This window comes from Salvelinus alpinus, chromosome 4 (assembly GCF_045679555.1).
Source record: "Salvelinus alpinus chromosome 4, SLU_Salpinus.1, whole genome shotgun sequence".
NCBI lineage: Eukaryota > Metazoa > Chordata > Actinopteri > Salmoniformes > Salmonidae > Salvelinus > Salvelinus alpinus.
Genome location: NC_092089.1, coordinates 98,277,438 through 98,296,198, shown reverse-complemented (window position 1 = coordinate 98,296,198; position 18,761 = coordinate 98,277,438). Strand labels below are relative to the sequence as shown.

Below are 18,761 nucleotides of genomic sequence, written 5' to 3'. Positions count from 1 at the left end.
TAATTCTTTTGTGGCTGAATGGAAGCAAGTCCCTGCAGCAATGTTCTAACATCTAGTGGAAAGCCTTCCCAGAAGAGTGGAGGCTGTTATAGCAGCAGAGGGGAGGACCAACTCCATATTAATGCCCAAGAGTTTGGAATGAGATGGTCGACGAGCAGGTGTCCACATACTTTTGGTAATGTAGTCTAGCATGAACATGCTGTTCCTGTGTTGGTCTCTGTAGACATCCGCGTTACCTCCAGCCATTTTCAAATGCTTCGGCCCTAGGGTCTGGTTTTCGAGACCTGTGCAATCATCATCATAGGACTTTTATACTGAAATCTATCATGTTGAGGTGTAGAAAGTGAGCTTGTTCGAAGGCATCAACAATTTGCCGGCAAGTAGCGCACTCAGTTGCATCTTCATGGAACTAGGGTGGGAATAATGAATTAAACCAGAACGTACATTGATACATTCAGTTTGCGGTCTGGTCCGTCGTATTTAGGGAATTAACTGTAAGACTACTTTGTGCGTTTCCATAGTATTATCTGTTAATTAAGTAACATTTTGCGAAGATGTCTGTGGTAGGATTCGACGTCGGGTTCCTGAACTGCTATGTAGCGGTTGCTCGAGCCGGAGGAATAGAAACTGTAGCCAATGAATATAGTGATCGATGTACACCGTAAGTGACATTTATATTTGTGTGGTTTATATGGTGTGAATTGTAATTTTCAACATGTTTGCCTCTAAAGCGATTGAGAAACTAGAGGGATTGGAACACATTTTGTGGCCTTGGCAGCAAGACAGACAAGGGAGGTGCGCTTGCGGGCTAACATTAGCCTAGCCGAGCAGCATTGCAACACAGCACGTGAATGTTATTGCTAGCTAGAGAGATCAACCCATGACTTGTAAAAACGAGCAATCGTTGTACTCTGTTAGCTATTTTACCAATGAAACGTTACGGCATTTGACTTGTGATACCTTAACTTACATTCCTTACGTAACATCTTGAGTGTTTTCGAAAACAATGGGGGTTCATTGTTGTCCCCCTTACAAGGGGATTTTTTTTTTTTTTAATGAAGTATGAATGGACGCATGAATGCGACTGGGAGGAGGCCTGCAATCTCTCGACATCAATGGACTTGTTCATAGGAATCATTTGTTTGCTGCTCTGTATTTCTAGCCAGCTAATAAAACGCATTTAGATGTGCAATTTAATACTACTGTGTTATCTTAGCTAGCGCTGTTATCTTATTATGGAAAGCCCTGTGAAAACTGACAAGCCTTTTACTGATGTGTGTCATTCTTTCAGAGCATGTGTGTCATTTGGACCACGGAATCGATCTATTGGTGCAGCTGCAAAAAGCCAGGTATGTGTTAATAGGGGACGCCCTCTACTTTATTATTTATTTGACTGGTGACACATTGAGGGTATGAATCTTCTAGCGAGTTCTATGGTTTTATGCATAGAAATAGGGATTTCATAACCAGGCCAATATTTGATTACCTGATGGAACTATTAAAAACAGAAGAGAATCATTATGCATTCACGTCCTCAAAGAACCACAAATATAACCATGGGGTCAATTTTGCCAGTTTTTTATATCTAAAGTATTTGATCGGGATTTAAGCTATTCCATAATTTCTGATTTCTCCTGCTTCATTAGGTATCACATCATTAAGTTACTTTTTAATGTGAGATAATCATTTATTTTGCATAATGCAGCATCATAATGCAGCATCATTTCCCTGCTAATCCCAAATCAGGTCGTCACAAACTGCAAGAACACAGTCCAAGGGTTCAAGAGATTTCATGGCCGGGCTTTTTCTGATCCGTACATCCAGCGGTTGAAATCCAGCCTTGTTTACGACTTAGCGCAGATGCCTTCGGGCACCACTGGCATCAAGGTAAGGAGAGATAACAGTGACGATTAGTTCTCCTTAAAAAGGTGGGGAATACATGAGTAGGCCTAATGGAGAGATAGATTACTCATCATCCTTGTCTAATCTGTAATCAACATAGATATTGGTTGTCTGTCTGTCTTTGCCGTATAATATTTTCATGTGTTATTCTGTATTGTACTCTACCTGTGCGAACCCCAAAAGCAATCATTTACAATGACAACTGGTGTCTGTGTGTCCTTTAGGTGATGTACATGGAGGAGGAGAAGGTGTTCAGCATTGAGCAGGTCACTGCCATGCTTCTGACCAAGATGAAGGAGACAGCTGAGCATGCACTGAAGAAACCCGTGGCTGACTGCGTTGTCTCTGTGAGTATCAATCTGCAGCGTGCTAGTGTGCACTGGGCGCTACACTTTACTAGAAGGACCAGGAATTTGGTCACATGTTAAATTGAGTTTGGACAGTTAGACTAAAAGACCGGATATGGGAAAAACAATTTAGAATTGAGTTTCTAGGCCTGCTGGCTCACCATGCCTGAATCATCCTCCTCAGGTCCCCTGCTACTACACGGATGCCGAGAGGAGATCAGTGGTGGACGCAGCACAGATTGCTGGACTCAACTGTCTGAGGCTCATGAATGAGACAACTGCAGGTATGGAGAGAGCTGTGTTGACCCCTAACAGAGTTACTGTAGCTATTTAACTCACCCACACCGTATTATTTGATATTAAGGTGATTTGCTGTTTCATAATAAAGAATGATTAATCACATCTTCCGTCCAGTGGCGTTGGCATATGGAATCTACAAGCAGGACCTCCCTGCTCCAGAGGAGAAGCCCAGGATTGTGGTGTTTGTAGACATTGGACACTCTGGATACCAGACCTCTGTCTGTGCCTTCAACAAGGGCAAGCTGAAGGTAGGTGTCTTTAATCAGGAGACAGAGGAGGCTATGGGGGGTCATGCTGATTCTACAAAATAACTGTTTTTACTGAAAACCGAAATGTCCACAAAGAATTTACAGACAACTTCAATAACCTTTTGGCTATTAAACAAAACAAGTACTCTAGGGCCTAGAGTTGTTCTGGCCAGGTCACATGGGCTCAGGAAAAACTCCCGGCCCTAATAATTAGTTTTTGCTCATATTCATGTTTTTATTAATACCATTTTTTCTTTTCCCTCAGATTTTTGCGACGGCCTGCGACCCGGAGCTGGGCGGGAAGGACTTTGACGAGATGCTGGTGAGACACTTCTGTGAGGAGTTTGGGAAGAAGTACAAGCTGGACGTGAAGACCAAGCCCAGGGCTCTGGTCAGGCTCTACCAGGAGTGTGAGAAACTCAAGAAGCTGATGAGCGCCAACTCCTCAGACCTGCCCCTCAACATCGAGTGCTTTATGAACGACATCGACGTCTCTGGAAAACTCAACAGGTATAGTGTTTTGAGATTGTTATCTCAACTGAACACCTCAGAATGCATGGCCGTGGTCCTTGATATAAACAGGTCTTACATGATCTATTGGATGAGTCATTATTTTGGTCTGTGATGCAATGACCACATGACAAAGTTATGCTGAACAAAAATATAAATGCAACATGAAAGAGTTTACTGACTTACAGTTCATAAGGAAATTCGTGACTTGAAATAAATTCATTAGGCCCTAATCAATGGATTTCACATGACTGGGAATACAGATATGCATCTGTTGGTCACAGATACCTTAAAAGAAATGGGTCTCACAATGGGCCTCGGGATCTCATCACGGTAATTTTGTGCATGCAAATTGCTATCGATACAATTGTGTTCATTGTCCATAGCTTATGCCTGCCCATACCATAACCCCACTGCCACCATGGGGCACTCTGTTCACCACGTTGACATCAGCAAACCGCTCGCCCACACGACGTCATACACATGGTCTCCGGTTGGTTGTATTGCCAAATTCTCTAAAACGATATTGGAGGAGGCTTACGGTAGAGATATGAACATTCAATTCTCTGGCAAAAGCTCTGGTGGACATTCCTGTAGTCAACATGCCAATTGCACACTCAATCAAAACTTGAGACATCTGTTGTGTTGTGTGACAAAACTGCACATTTTAGATGGGCCTTTTATTGTCCCCCAGCACAAGGTGCACCTGTGTAATGATCATGCTCTTTAATCAGCTTCTTGATATGCCACACCTGTCAGGTGAATGGATTATCTTGGCAAAGGAGAAATGCGCACTAACAGGGATGTAAACCAATTTGTGCACAACATTTGAGAGAAATAAGCATTTTGTGCGTATGGAACATTTCATGGATCTTTTATATTTGTTGCATTTTATATTGTTGTTCAGTGTATTATTATATTGTAAGTATAGTGACACCATAGAACGCATGGTGGTCCTTGAAATCTGGTAGTTTTATCAGAGAAACTGCATGTTGATGATGCATACATATGTAGCATCTTATTTGACCAGTTTCTCACAGCAGGAAAATAATCTTGCAGCAACATTTGTAATTAATTGACATTTTTGCAGGGATTGATACATTTTTATTTAGGGGAAATCAAGTATGACATTTTTAGGTGGAAATTACAAACTCTTTAGGAGCCTTTTTTAACTTTTAATACACTACACGTTTGCATTTCCTGCTGTGCAAGAAGTTGCAACAACAGGGTGATCAAATTAAGGTCCTACATCTGCATCTGTATGTTCTCCAGGGTTCAGTTTGAGGAGATGTGTGCTGACGTTCTGGCCAGAGTGGAGGCACCACTACACAACCTGATGGAGCAAGCCAGTGAGTATCGTAGGTTTGCATATAGCATCAAATTGAGCATTATCTGTGTAGGCATTGAGTATTGTCTTTTTATAGTTTTGAGTTATGTCAGTGACTGTCAGTTCTGATTGGTGCCTTCCTGGTTCCTGTCCAATCAGAACTGAAGAAGGAGGACATCTATGCGGTGGAAATAGTGGGCGGAGCATCCCGTATCCCGTCTGTCAAAGAGAGGATCAGCAGATTCTTTGGGAAGGAGCTGAGCACCACCCTGAATGCTGATGAGGCCGTGGCCAGAGGATGTGCCCTGCAGGTCTGATGATCTCTCGTTTCCCCACTCCTGACCTTAAAATGACCTTTGGACATCCAGGATTTGCTTGCTCAGCAAATTAGAAAAAGAAAGTTAGCCTCCAAACGCTTTTGCTACTATACTATGTAGTAATGATCGGGATTCCAACATTTATATCATATCATTCTTACCAGTAGGACCTAATTCATTGTTGTTGATTTCTACTGGAGTATGGTGATGGAATAATGGTTTGCCTCCCTGCTAAGAATGTCCTGTCTGCCTCCTCAGTGTGCAATCCTGTCCCCTGCATTCAAAGTGCGTGAGTTCTCCATCACAGACGCAGTTGCTTACCCAATCTCTCTGAAATGGAACTCTGCTGCAGAGGAAGGCTCGAGGTAAACTACAATATGTATCTGGATTTATTATCGCCTTGATTTTATAGATTTCTTTTTTGTGGGATAGCTTCATTGTAGTTACTTTAGTGCTAATAAACTAGACTGTTATGTGTGTTGTTCATTGTAGTTATTTTAGTCCTAACTAGACTGTTATGTGTGTTGTTCATTGTAGTTATTTTAGTCCTAACTAGACTGTTATGTGTGTTGTTCATTGTAGTTATTTTAGTCCTAACTAGACTTATGTGTGTTGTTCATTGTAGCGATTGCGAGGTATTCCCAAAGAACCATGCTGCACCCTTCTCCAAAGTGTTGACTTTCTACCGGAGGGAGCCTTTCTCTCTGGAAGCCTACTACAACACCCCCAAAGAGCTGCCGTACCCCGACCCCACCATAGGTATGTCCACGGCGTTGACTCCACTATCAACCACGCTCCTGTGGGTCCTTTTCTGTCTGCCAACAGTATCTTCCATAGAAACATAGTCAGTTATGTAACTTAGCAGCAATGGCCTGTTGACTACAGTTTGCAATATGAAACGTATCATTGATTTGATTTTTGTATACATTTTTTGTTGTTGTTTATAAGTGTTTTTGTCAAGTGTCTGTAATGTAAGTTTCCCCCTAAGGGGACAATACATTAGAGCCCAGTTTGTCATCAGTATTTCCTGTGAAATGTACCGACTGTGTGCCATTACCACCTTATTTCCTGTGTCCTCTCCTATAGGTCAGTTTGTGATCCAGAAGGTGGTGCCCCAGGCGTCTGGGGAGAGCTCTAAGGTCAAGGTGAAGGTGAGGGTCAACATCCACGGCATCTTCAGCGTCTCCTCAGCCTCGCTGGTGGAGGTCCAGAAGACCGAGGAAGGAGAGGAGCCCATGGACACAGAACAGCAGGCAACACCAGAGGAAGAGGTGATTAATAACAACCATATTCATTCACATTTTATGTATATATATATATTTTTTAACCAAAGTGTCTTATTCAATATTCACTACACAGACAATTACAATTAACTTTCCAAACCAGAGTCCAATGAAAGGTACAAATGCGCTATTAAACCATACAACCTGAGGAAGAGGGGCTTCAGTTAGCAATGCCATCAAAATATAGTAGTGTACCTATCTGGAAGTCTGTCTGTCCTATCATTGGGCAGAGATGTGGTGTTAATGAAGAGACCTGCGCTCTCTGCAGGGCAACATGCAGACTGACCAGGATGAGACAAAGGCCCAAGGAGATGGACAGAAAGAGACAGAAGAGGAGGAGGAGGAGAAGAAGACGCCGCCAGAGAATGAGGAGATGGAGGTAATATTGAATATGACACATTTGACATCTATTATCGTAACGTTTATGGTAGCATTCTGCACTTTTGTGTCCTGGAAGACTGCAGTTTGTACAGACTTAGACAAAAGCAAGTAGCCTGGTCCCAGATCAGTTTGTGTTGTCTTGCCAATAAGCAGCTGATCAGACAAAACAAACCCATCTTGGAGCAGGCTGAAAAACACTCACCAGGAGTGAAGAGCACTACTTTATGGCTATTTAGTCTTAATGATGCTGTTTCCCTCATCTCTCCCCAGACCTCCCCAGAGGAGAGTAAGACAGAGAAGAAGTCTGACCAGCCTCCCCAGGCCAAGAAGCCCAAAGTCAAGACAAAAGTCTTGGAGCTTCCCATTGAGAACAGTCCTCAATGGGAGCTGGCTGTTGACATGCTCAACCTCTTTGTAGAAAACGAGGTAATTCAATCTGACATCTCTGGATTGTTTTTGGTTCAGCTGTTGTGTTTCTTCCTACTGCTATCCTCTCTGTATCTTTGGTGTCTTTCTGACTGTCTGTTCTTCATTGTATTCATCCAGCTGTTTCTATATACTTGTATTTTACATGTTTCTCTCTCTGTTTTGAGTAGGTCTTAAAGAGTGTTCTGTGGTAACTTGAAGTTGTTGATTTGTCCGTTTCCACAGGGTAAAATGATCATGCAGGACAAGCTGGAGAAGGAGAGGAACGACGCTAAGAATTACGTGGAGGAGTATGTGTACGACATGAGGGACAAACTACACGGCAGGCTGGAGAAATTCGTCAGTGAAGCTGTGAGCGCTGTGGCTTTTTCTGTCACTTTCTGTGGTACTTTCAATTCGGTCTGACATTAGCTGCCCATGAAACACCCAACAGGTTTCTTAAAGGGATACTTTGGGATTTTGTCAATGAAGCCCTGTAACTACTTCCCTACAGTCAGATGAACTCATTGAAGTAGATAAATGGCTTCTTTGCCAAAATCCTGAAGTATCCCATTAGCAACAAGATAGACAGTTTTATAAAGTACTTTATATCAGAATTGTATTCTCTGTAATATGTTTAAAAGTCATCCATTGCGTACTGTATGTTAATGACAGTATGTTGAATTTGATTGTTGTAGGATGGTATACCCTGTCCTTAACTGAATGTTAATGCCTGTGTTTTGACTGTGTTGTAGGATCGGGATATCCTGTCGTTACAACTGGAGGACACAGAGAACTGGCTGTATGAAGACGGAGAGGACCAACCTAAACAACAGTACATCGACAAAATGGCCGAGCTGAAGGTAAAGCTTAGTGTTGTACACTGTCACTATGGTACAGTTTCCCAGACCCTAATTAGTCCCAGGTAATGCTTTCAGTTGTATGCATTGTTTGAAGCTCAGTGTTAAATAAAAATCTCCCTACCATCATATCTAAGCCAGTATGACACCGACGTCGATGACAAGTCAACTTGGAGGTACACAACACACTCCCTTGCCTCTCGACATAAGCCGTCCGGCCGTTACCAAGAACCACATACCGGATTTTTTACAGGGTCGTTAGCAATTTAGTTTTCAGAGTATTTTCTGCGCCTACCTAGCTCAAATCCTAGACGTCGGATTAAAGCGGGCGGCAGGTAGCCTAGTGGTTAGAGTGTTGGACTAGTAGCCGGAAGGTTGCTAGATCGAATCCTCGAGCTGGCAAGGTAAAAATCTGTCCTTCTGCCCCTGAACAAGGCAGTTAACCCACTGTTCCTAGGCTGTCATTTAAAATAAGAATTTGTTCTTAACTGACTTGCCTCGTAAAAAAAGAAGAAAGTAAAATAAAAAAACGAGACTATAGCGTCCGTAAAGTGACCACTGTACTTAAAATAATGTCGGATTGACTAAGTTTGATGGTGCAACAGTTTTTATTACATAATGTATCTCTCTCACGTGAACATTTCCGTCCATTAATAACCAACGATGTGCTACCTTTTTTGTAGCAATTCTGACAATGCTAACATTTTCAGCCGAATCTGAGTGTTGAGCAACTCTGTTGCTCGGCAACAACAGCTGTTGCTGCCTGCAACAGGCTGCCAGTCATACAAAGTGGCTGAGAACAAAACTAGGCTACTGTAGATAACTAGTTATATGGTGGTATTCAAGCTGAGGTTAATTAATAAATGCGAACATATATACTTTGATTAGCTAGGTAGCTAGCTAGCTAACGTTACCTAGTCTTGATTTTAGAATGTTTGAATGCTAAGCAACCGGCTAACACATTGTTTGAAGTTCAATAAACCAACATAGCTACTGTAGTAGGTCAAATCTGTGTGCTGGAAAGCCTTGGTAGAGCATGGGTGGAGTAGGCATTGTGCTCATGTGAAATTTCCTTTTTCGGCTTCAGACCAATGCCTACTTCTCACACAATGTTATTATTTTTTTTTAAATATTTATTTTATTTTATTTTTTTATCCCCTTTTCTCCCCAATTTTTCGTGGTATCCAATCGCTAGTAATTACTATCTTGTCTCATCGCTACAACTCCCGTACGGGCTCGGGAGAGACGAAGGTCGAAAGCCACGCGTCCTCCGAAGCACAACCCAACCAAGCCGCACTGCTTCTTAACACAGCGCGCCTCCAACCCGGAAGCCAGCCGCACCAATGTGTCAGAGGAAACACCGTGCACCTGGCCCCCTTGGTTAGCGCGCACTGCGCCCGGCCCGTCACAGGAGTCGCTGGAGCGCGATGAGACAAGGATATCCCTACCGGCCAAACCCTCCCTAACCCGGACGACGCTATGCCAATTGTGCGTCGCCCCACGGACCTCCCGGTCGCGGCCGGCTGCGCCTGGGCACGAACCCAGAGACTCTGGTGGCGCAGCTAGCACTGCGATGCAGTGCCCTAGACCACTGCGCCACCCGGGAGGCCCTAGTTTTTAATTGTCATTATGAGTTCAAGTCCTGCCAAGTCAATTGTGTGTTCCGCAAATTTCTTTTACATTTTGACAATCAGATGAAAGTAGCATCACCAAAGTTTGAAAAAGGAGTTTAATTGCTATGAAAATGACTAGTTTCCTCCTCATTCTAGTTCAAACGGGTTGGATTATCTAGTGTTTCTGACGTAAGTGTTGTCTACTGTCTCCAGAAACTGGGTCAGCCTATCCAGGAGAGGTACATGGAGTCTGAGGAAAGACCCAGAGCCTTCGATGACATGGGGAAACAGATCCAGATGTACATGAAGATCGTTGAAGCTTATAAAACCAAGGTACTGCTGCCCTAATACACCCAAGGTACCGCTGGAGCTTATAAACCCAAGGTACCGCTGCCCTAATACACATTATTATTTTGGGGCGGCAGGTAGCCTAGTGGTTAGAGCGTTGGGCCAGTAACCGAAAAGTTGCTAGATCGAATCCCCGAGCTGACATGGTAAAAATCTGTTGTTCTGCCCCTGAACAAGGCAGTTAACCCACTGTTCCTAGGCCGTCATTGTAAATAAGAATTTGTTCTTAACTGACTTGCCTAGTTAAATAAAGGTAAGATACATTTAAAATAAAATTATTGCTACAATGAACTACATCTTTATGACTTATGTACACCAGGAGGAGCAACTATGACTGTAGTAGATATGTAGTATAGTACAGTCATTAATACTAGAATACACCATTGTCTTACTTCAGATGGCGTCCCTCACTGCAGGCAGAATGGACTCGCTATCTGATGTAAGACGATGAGAATACACAAGAATAGTTCTGTTAAAATGCCGTCCAGTTCACCAACCTCATTCTATTGTTACTTCCTACCAGATATCTTCATATTCCACTGTAACAAGTTTCAAATATTCACGGCAATTCTAAACCATTGCAGATATCAGAAGCCTGATATCATGTATCATATCATGTAGTATGTATCTGCATTTCAGAACCAACCAAATGTGTCTTTATGTATGTTACAAAAGACGACATCTCTGTTCTTTGCTTGGGGTTTGAATTCACTGCGTCTTTGGTTTCAGGAGGCCGATGTCAGAAGTTGTCTTTAGTTGTATTTCAGGATGTGTCTGGTATGTATTATGCACAGTGCATTCTGAAAGTATTCAGACCCCTTGACTTTTTCCACATTTTGTTATGTTACAGCCTTATTCTAAAATTGATTAAATAAATACAAAATCCTCATCAATCTACACAATACCGCATAATGACAAAGCAAAAACAGATTTTTTGAAATGTTTGCAAATGTATTAAAAAAGAAAAACATACCTTATTTACATAAGTACTCATATCCTTTGATATGAGACTCAAAATTGAGCTCTGGTGCATCCTGTTTCCATTGATCATCCTTGATGTTTCTACAACAATTGGAGTCCACCTGTGGTAAATTCAATTGATTGGACATGATTTGGAAATGCACACACTTGTCTGTATAAGGTCCGACAGTTGTCAGAGCAAAAACCAAGCCATGAGGTTCAAGGAATTGTCCGTAGAGCTCAGAGACAGGATTGTGTGGGGAATGGTACTAAAAAATGTCTGCAACATTGAAGGTCCCCAAGAACACAGTGGCCTCTGTCATTCTGAAATGGAAGAAGTTTGGAACCACCAAGACTCTTCCTAGAGCTGGCCGACAGGCCAAACTGAGCAATCGGGGGAGAAGGGCCTTGGTCAGGGAGGTGACCACGAGCCCGATGGTCACTCTGACAGAGCTCCAGAGTTCCTCTGTGGAGATGGTTGTCCTTCTGGAAGGTTCTCCCATCTCTGCCGCACTCCACCAATCAGGCCTTTATGGTAGAGTGGCCAGACGGAAGCCACTCCTCAGTAAAAGGCACATGACAGGTTGCTTGGAGTTTGCCAAAAGGCACCAAAAACCATGAGAAACGATTCTCTGGTCTGATGAATCCAAGATTTAACTCTATGCCAAGCATCACATCTGAAGCAAACCTGGCACCATCCCTACGGTGAAGCATGGTGGTGGCCGCATTATGCTGTGGGAATGTTTTTCAGCGGCAGGGACTGGGAGACTAGTCAGGATCGAGGCCAAGATGAACGGAGAAAAGTACAGAGACATTCTTAATGACAACCTGCTCCAGAGCTCAGACTGGGGCGAAGGTTCACCCTCCAACAGGACCACGACCCTAAGCACACAGCCAAGACAACGCATTAGTGGCTTCGGGACAAGTCTCTGAATGTCTTTGAGTGGCCCAGCCAGAGCCCTGATTGGAACACAATCAAACATCTCTGCAGAGACCTGAATATAGCTGTGCAGCGACGCTCACCATCCAACCTGACCAAGCTTGAGAGGATCTGCAGAGAAGAATAGGAGAAACTCCCCAAATACAGGTGTGCCAAGCATGTAGCGTCATACCCAAGAAGACTCGAGGCTGTAATCGCTGCCAAAGGTGCTTCTACAAAGTACTGAGTAAAGGGTCTGAATACTTATGTAAAAGTGATTATTTCAGTTTTTTTTAAATTATATACATTTGCAAAAATGTCTTAACACCTGTTTTGCTTTGTCATTATGGGGTATTGTGTGTAAATTGATGAGGGGGGGGAAACAATTTAATCCATTTTAGAACAAGGCTGTAACGTTACAAAGTGTGGAAGAAGTCAAATGGTCTGAATAGTTTACAAATGCACTGTATATTAGACTGTTTCTTGGCTTGTCTTTCCATCCCCCAGGAGGAGCAGTATGACCATCTGGACCAGGAAGAGATCAACAAGGTGGATAAGATGGTGAATGAAGCCATGATCTGGCTGAACAGCAAGATGAACCAGCAGAGTAAACTGAGCTTGACTGTGGAGCCTGCTGTTAGAGTCAGAGAGATACAGGACAAGACTAAGGTGGGACTAACTACTGTACTGCTGACTAACTACTGTACTGCTGACTAACTACAGTACTGCTGACTAACTACTGTACTGGTAACTTACAACTCTACAACTAACTACAGTACTGCTAACAATTCCTTTACCGCTGGCTAGCTGCAGTACCGCTGGCTAGCTGCAGTACCGCTGGCTAGCTGCAGTACCGCTGGCTAACTGCTAATACTGTTAGTCAGAGAGAGATACAGGTTAGAATAGCTACAGTACTAACTGTTAGATGTTTTTTTGATATTCTAACAAAAATATCAACTTGCGGTTATTGCTTATGAATTCAACATTGGTGTGTTATGAAGTCCTTATGTAGGGATCCTTCTAGTGAAGTGTTACCCAACCTTGCAACCAAGCTACAGTATACTGTCAATATTGCCTTTTGATCATTAATATCATTCTACTACTGTAATAAAACATGCCAGCATTCTGCTTATCCAACTTAACACTGCTTGCACAGTTATTTGTAACTTTCACTCTTCCCATTATTTCCTCTCAATAGGAGCTGTACTCTTCCTGCAACCCCATCGTGACCAAGCCCAAGGTGGAGCTGCCTAAAAACAACAAGGCAGGGGAGCAGAATGGACCAGTCAATGGCCAGGAGAAAGCCCCAGCCGAGGGCACCGAGAAGCAGACCGCCGACAGCACAGGCATCCCCCCCTCCACGGAATCCACGGAACCTAGACCTGACATGGACCTTGACTAAGCAGACACAGACAGCAACCAGTGTCTCATCTCCCAGGGGCTGTGTGTTCATCTGAAAAGTGTCTCCTTCCATGTTTCCTTGTCGCCTTCCCCTTTCAGACCTGATAGAACTGGATAGATGAGTTCAACTAAAGCATTATGGGGGATAAAAATAAAGTCTACCTGAATGGTCTACCAAAAGGCATGCTGGATATATTAACTACAGTACTGTAGCACATTGCTCATGTCTTATCTATCTTGTCAGATCTGTTGAGATAAGGAAGGAATCAACCTAGGCAGCAAGGGAAGGAGGCAAGGTGATGGGATTGAGATGCAGCCCAGAGCTACTAGTGGAGTGTCAACTATTTTGGCTTCGTCTGAAATGGCTCCCTATTTACTATATAGTGCACTACGTTTGACCAGTACCCATATGGCCCTGGTCAAAAGCAGTGCACTACATAGGGAATAGGGGGCCATTTGGCCCTGGTCAAAAGTAGTGCACTGTATAGGGAATAGGGTGCCATTTCAGATGTTGCCATTCACGCCACTCCACATGTCAATGCAGGCGGCATACTGTAATTTCGGCACATTTACTCTTAGTACCTGATGAAGATGATGGTGTATTTCTGCTTCCAATAGCATGCCCATTCTTTTATTGCTGATATAAAATGTAAAGAAGCCAACTGCAATAAGCCTGTTACGATGAGCGCTGTATGATGGTATTTCTGTTGTGTGCTCTCGAACTGTTCCGGGTCATTGTCGCAATTTGGTTTTAATAAAGTTATTGAAAATTGCTTCACGTAGCCCTTATTTGAGCATTTTAGAGGAACGCAGTTTCGTTCTCAGGCTAAATTTTGACAAGCCCCAAAGGCCGGCAGATGGCGATACTGAAACGACTCAATATCGCCATCTACCGGCCTGGACTATATTTGGACGATGTATGGACATCTAGAGAAATGTTTATTTTTTTCTCACCCTGATTTCTTAAACGTCACCAATGCATAAATGCAATGAAAAAGGTCTCTCATCTGTCAATTAACGACTGCAGTTATTCAGTATAATACGCTACTTTAATTCTAAGTAAGTTTACTATTATATCTAAAACCGGCTCCGGCTATCATTAGCCGGCTACCACCCAGTTACTCAACCCTGCACCTTAGAGGCTCCTCCCCTATATACTTTAATAAACATACTGCTTTACTCATTCCATGTTTACACTGTATTCTATTCCACGGTATTTTAGTCTATGACACTCTGACATTGCTCGTCCTAATATTTATATATTAATTCCATAATTTAACTTTTTGATGAGTGTATTGTTGTGAATTGTTAGATTTTACTGCACTGTTGGAGCTAGGAACGCAAGCGTTTCCCTACACCCGAAATAGCGTCTGCTAAATATGTGGGCGTCCAATACAATTTAATTTGAAAAGAAGGCTTGCCTATTCATCCCAATTAACATTCAGCGTTCCTCAATCTGTAATCGAGGCGTTCAGCAAGAACTCCGCCCGCCTCTTCCTCGTGCCTGCAGCTGCGTCAGTCATATGACAGAGGTTCCTGCTTTCTCAAAAAAAAGTGTTTTAAAGGGGAAAGGCGGATGCGGTAAGTTGATCAATGCGTTTGTTTTTCATTTACTTAATGCACAAAGTAAGATGCTAGTACAACCGTCACCAGCGGCCGATTTTGGATATGCATGATACCGTTTTCTAGTACAGTGGATTCAACATTTGCAGTTAATTCAAAGAGCCGTCAATGCATTTTAGTATAGTTTGATTTGGTCTACTTCTCCCGTCAATTCGGGTAGGGATACTTTAGTACGTCTTCCGGCTGCAAGTCCTCATTTTATGGGTCTAAAGTCTGCTTGTTTTGGTGGAGAACGAATATTGCTTCAAGATCTGTTCCTTCTGATACAATAACATCTGTATTCACCATCCGAGTTTGGCTGTGATTTTAAAGCTTGTAATTTAGGACCATGAAGCTGATCATCCTGAATGATTATGACCAAGTTGGTGAGTGGGCTGCCAAGTACATCAGGAATAAAATCCTTCGCTTCAACCCTGGACCAGACAGATTCTTCATTCTAGGACTCCCCACAGGTAAGCAATCTGTTGATTCTACAGGGCACGCCTTCCTTTCCATCGTACAGGCAATGGTGCAATCATAATAATCATACGTCAAATGTGTCTATATAAAGACATTGACATTGATTTAACAATATTTCTCCCCAATGTACACCCCAGGAGGTACCCCTCTGGGATGCTATAAGAAGCTGATTGAGTTTTATAAGAAAGGAGAGATCTCTTTCAAGTATGTCAAAACGTTCAACATGGACGAGTATGTGGGTACGCTTCACCTTTACAATACTTCTCTATCTCACCTATTTCTACACCATACAGTATCAACATTCTTCACAGCATGAGAAGCCATACAAAAATGTGATTACTGCTTTTAAAACCATGCAGGTATTGCTCGGAATCACCCAGAGAGCTACCATTCCTTCATGTGGAATAATCTCTTCAAGCACATTGACATCAAATCTGAGAACACCCATATCCTGGATGGCAACGCTGCCAACCTTGTAGAGGAGTGTGATTCCTTTGAGGAGAAGATCAAAGCAGCTGGAGGAATTGACCTCTTTGTTGGAGGTAGGTAGGATATTGATACGATGGTATTAAGTATATTGATTATATTTACTCTGTTATACAGTGCATTCGGTATTCAGGCCCCTTGTATTCAGGCCCCTTGACTTTTTCCAAATGTTGTTACTGTACAGCCTTATTCTAATATTGATTAAATACATTTTTCCCTCATCAATCTACACACAATACCCCATAATGTCAAATCGAAAACAGGTTTTTAGAAATGCTTGCAAATGTGTATATATATATATAAAATACCTTATTTACATAAGTATTCTGACCCTTGGACATGAGACTCTAAATTGAGCTCAAATGCATCCTGTTTCCATTGATTGTCCTTGAGATGTTTCTACAACTTGATTGGAGTCCACCTGTGGTAAAATCAATTGATTGGATATGATTTGGAAAGGCACACACCTGTCTATATAAGGTCCCACAGTTGACAGTGCATGTCATAGCAAAAACCAAGCCATACTAACATTTATGAAAAGTTTTTTGCTTTGTCATTATGAGTTATTGTGTGTAGATTAATGAGGTAAAAAAAACTATTTTAGAATAAATCTGTAATGTAACAAAGTGTGGAAAAGGTGAAGGGGTCTGAATACTTTCCAAATGCCCTGTAAGGTACCACAGTGCATGTCATAGCAAAAACCAAGCCACGAGGTCGAAGGAATTGTCCTTAGAGCTCCGAGACAGGATTGTGTTGAGGCATAGATCTGGGGAAGGGGACCAAAAAATGTCTGCAGCATTGAAGGTTCCAGCGAACAAAGTGGCCTCCATCATTCTGAAATGGAAGAAGTTTGGAACCACCAAGACTCTTCCTAGAGCTGGCTGCCTGGCAAAACTGAGCAATCGGGGGAGAAGGGCCTTGGTCAGGGAGGTGACCAAGAACCCTATGGTCACTCTGACAGAGATCCAGAGTTCCTCTGTGGAGATGGGAGAACCTTCCAGAAGGACAACCATCTCTGCAATACTCAGGCCTTTATGGTAGAGTGGCCAGACGGAAGCCACTCCTCAGTAAAAGGCACATGACAGCCCGCTTGGAGTTTGCCAAAAGGCACCTAAAGACTCTCAGACCATGAAAAACAAGATTCTCTGGTCTGATGAAACCAAGATTGAACTCTTTGGCCTGAATGCCAAGCGTCATATCTGGAGGAAACCTTGCACCATCCTTACGGTGAAGCACGGGGGTGGCAGCATCATGCTGTGGGGATGTTTTTCAGCGGCAGGGACTGGGAGACCAGTCAGGATCGAGGGAAAGATGAACGGAGCAAAGTACAGAGTGATCCTTGATGACAACCTGCTCCAGAGCACTCAGGACCTCAGACTGGAGAGAAGGTTCACCTTCCAACAGGACAACGACCCTAAGCACACAGCCAAGACAACGCAGGAGTGGCTTCGGGACAAGTCTCAATGTCCTTGAGTGGCCCAGCCAGAACCCGGACTTGAACCCGATCGAACGTCTCTGGAGAGACCTGAAAATAGTTGTGATTGGACGCTCCCCATCCAATCTGACAGAGCTTGAGAGAATCTGCAGAGAAGAATGGGAGAAACTCCCCAAATTCAGGTGTGCCAAGCTTGTAGCGTCATCCAAGAAGACTCGAGGCTATAATCACTGTCAAAGGTGCTTCAACAAAGTACTGAGTAAAGGGTCTAAATACTTATGTATTCAGACCCTTTATGACCCTTATGTATTTCAATGACATAATTGAAGAAAATACACACCACAAGCACAAACCAGTTAAGAAAACAACAGACTTTGAAACATCAATACCAAAATCCAACAAATGTAACCCACCCTGTCTGTTTAGGTATTGGACCGGATGGCCACATTGCCTTCAACGAGCCAGGCTCCAGTCTATTGTCCAGGACCAGAGTGAAGACCCTGGCTCAGGACACCATCCTGGCCAACGCACGCTTCTTTGAGGGAGATCTGTCTAAAGTACCCACCATGGCTCTGACTGTGGGAGTGGCCACTGTCATGGACGCCAGAGAGGTTAGAGCTGATTTCAAGATGTCGGTCTCTGCTTTATGTTTCTGGTCTGTCTTCTCTTGTAACTTATTTTTCATGGACAACTGGTCTCTTTACAGCTCCTATACTTATTAAATGATTATATAATGAGGCTGTTACACATTGCCTTATGTCATTTTACTGCTGCTTTGTTCTAACAATGTAATACTAGTCTATAACAATGTAATAACAGTTTATAGGATGATGATGATGATGATAATAACACATTATCTCCGTAATGTCTCCAGGTCATGATTCTAATCACGGGAGCACACAAAGCGTTTGCCCTTTACAAGGCCATAGAGGAAGGGGTGAACCACATGTGGACGGTGTCAGCCTTTCAGCAGCACCCTCAGACTGTGTTTGTGTGTGACGAGGATGCTACCCTGGAACTGAGGGTTAAAACTGTCAAGTACTTCCAAGGTGAGGGTCTACTTACTTACTAAAGGACTTTGCACTCACAGTTCATTCCATGACTGTGCTGCTTGCATGGCTTATGAACAAGTGCTTCATCAGTTTTCAAATTCAGTGTGTTTTGTTTTATTATTGGCCCGGGAGGAATACATTATTTTCTTCAATAAAAACAGAATTGTGAATGAAGTGGAAATCTAACTCACTTAAACTATTGTTATTTCTCCTACAGGGATGATGCATGTGCACAACAAGTTGGTGGATCCACTGCCTCCCAAGTAAGACGAGGGCGTTGCAAAAACATCAGGAAACCTGCAATAACCAGGATAACTGATGCCGGACCCTCCGGGATATGACAGTGACCAAGGGTGGAGGATCAATTGTGTGTGTTGTACTGTGTTTTACTTAAAGTTACATTTTATGTAAAATAATAGTATGCCTACTTGTAGTAGGCTACCGGTACATTGATTATGTAATACATTTATCTTCGATAAAAACAGGTTTCTTAGCTACATTGTTAAATTTGATACAAACTTGACTTTGAATGTATTTCAATGTGTTATTCTAATAAAATAACTTTGAGAATGAATCTGTATTTGT

The 18,761-nt window shown here is 42.8% G+C and overlaps 2 protein-coding genes across 7 annotated transcripts; both read left to right on the top strand.

Moving 5' to 3' along the window:
- The first annotated feature begins 260 nt into the window (after positions 1-260).
- Positions 261-13,894, top strand: LOC139574763 (heat shock 70 kDa protein 4-like). Of its 3 annotated transcripts, none has more exons than XM_071399635.1 (19): positions 261-661; positions 1,292-1,349; positions 1,747-1,887; positions 2,127-2,249; positions 2,434-2,533; positions 2,664-2,797; positions 3,063-3,307; positions 4,580-4,665; positions 4,794-4,945; positions 5,210-5,316; positions 5,577-5,710; positions 6,038-6,222; positions 6,515-6,613; positions 6,886-7,041; positions 7,267-7,392; positions 7,776-7,883; positions 9,707-9,826; positions 12,228-12,389; positions 12,919-13,894. In XM_071399635.1, exons 1-19 carry the CDS (start codon positions 555-557, stop codon positions 13,120-13,122), a joined length of 2,547 nt encoding a protein of 848 aa, XP_071255736.1. In that variant the 5' UTR covers positions 261-554; the 3' UTR covers positions 13,123-13,894. The 3 variants fall into 3 exon arrangements, with proteins under 3 accessions (XP_071255736.1, XP_071255735.1, XP_071255734.1); XM_071399634.1 differs by having other exon boundaries at positions 263-661; positions 4,580-4,656; positions 6,503-6,613; XM_071399633.1 differs by having other exon boundaries at positions 263-661; positions 6,503-6,613.
- Positions 13,895-14,336: 442 nt separating this feature from the next.
- LOC139574764 (glucosamine-6-phosphate isomerase 1) lies at positions 14,337-18,750 on the top strand. Of its 4 annotated transcripts, none has more exons than XM_071399637.1 (7): positions 14,337-14,702; positions 15,057-15,196; positions 15,341-15,442; positions 15,563-15,745; positions 17,551-17,735; positions 17,999-18,173; positions 18,394-18,750. In XM_071399637.1, exons 2-7 carry the CDS (start codon positions 15,073-15,075, stop codon positions 18,441-18,443), a joined length of 819 nt encoding a protein of 272 aa, XP_071255738.1. In that variant the 5' UTR covers positions 14,337-14,702; positions 15,057-15,072; the 3' UTR covers positions 18,444-18,750. The 4 variants fall into 4 exon arrangements, with proteins under 4 accessions (XP_071255738.1, XP_071255737.1, XP_071255739.1 ...); XM_071399636.1 differs by having other exon boundaries at positions 14,528-14,702; positions 15,069-15,196; XM_071399638.1 differs by having other exon boundaries at positions 14,696-14,900.
- The last annotated feature ends 11 nt before the right edge of the window (positions 18,751-18,761 follow it).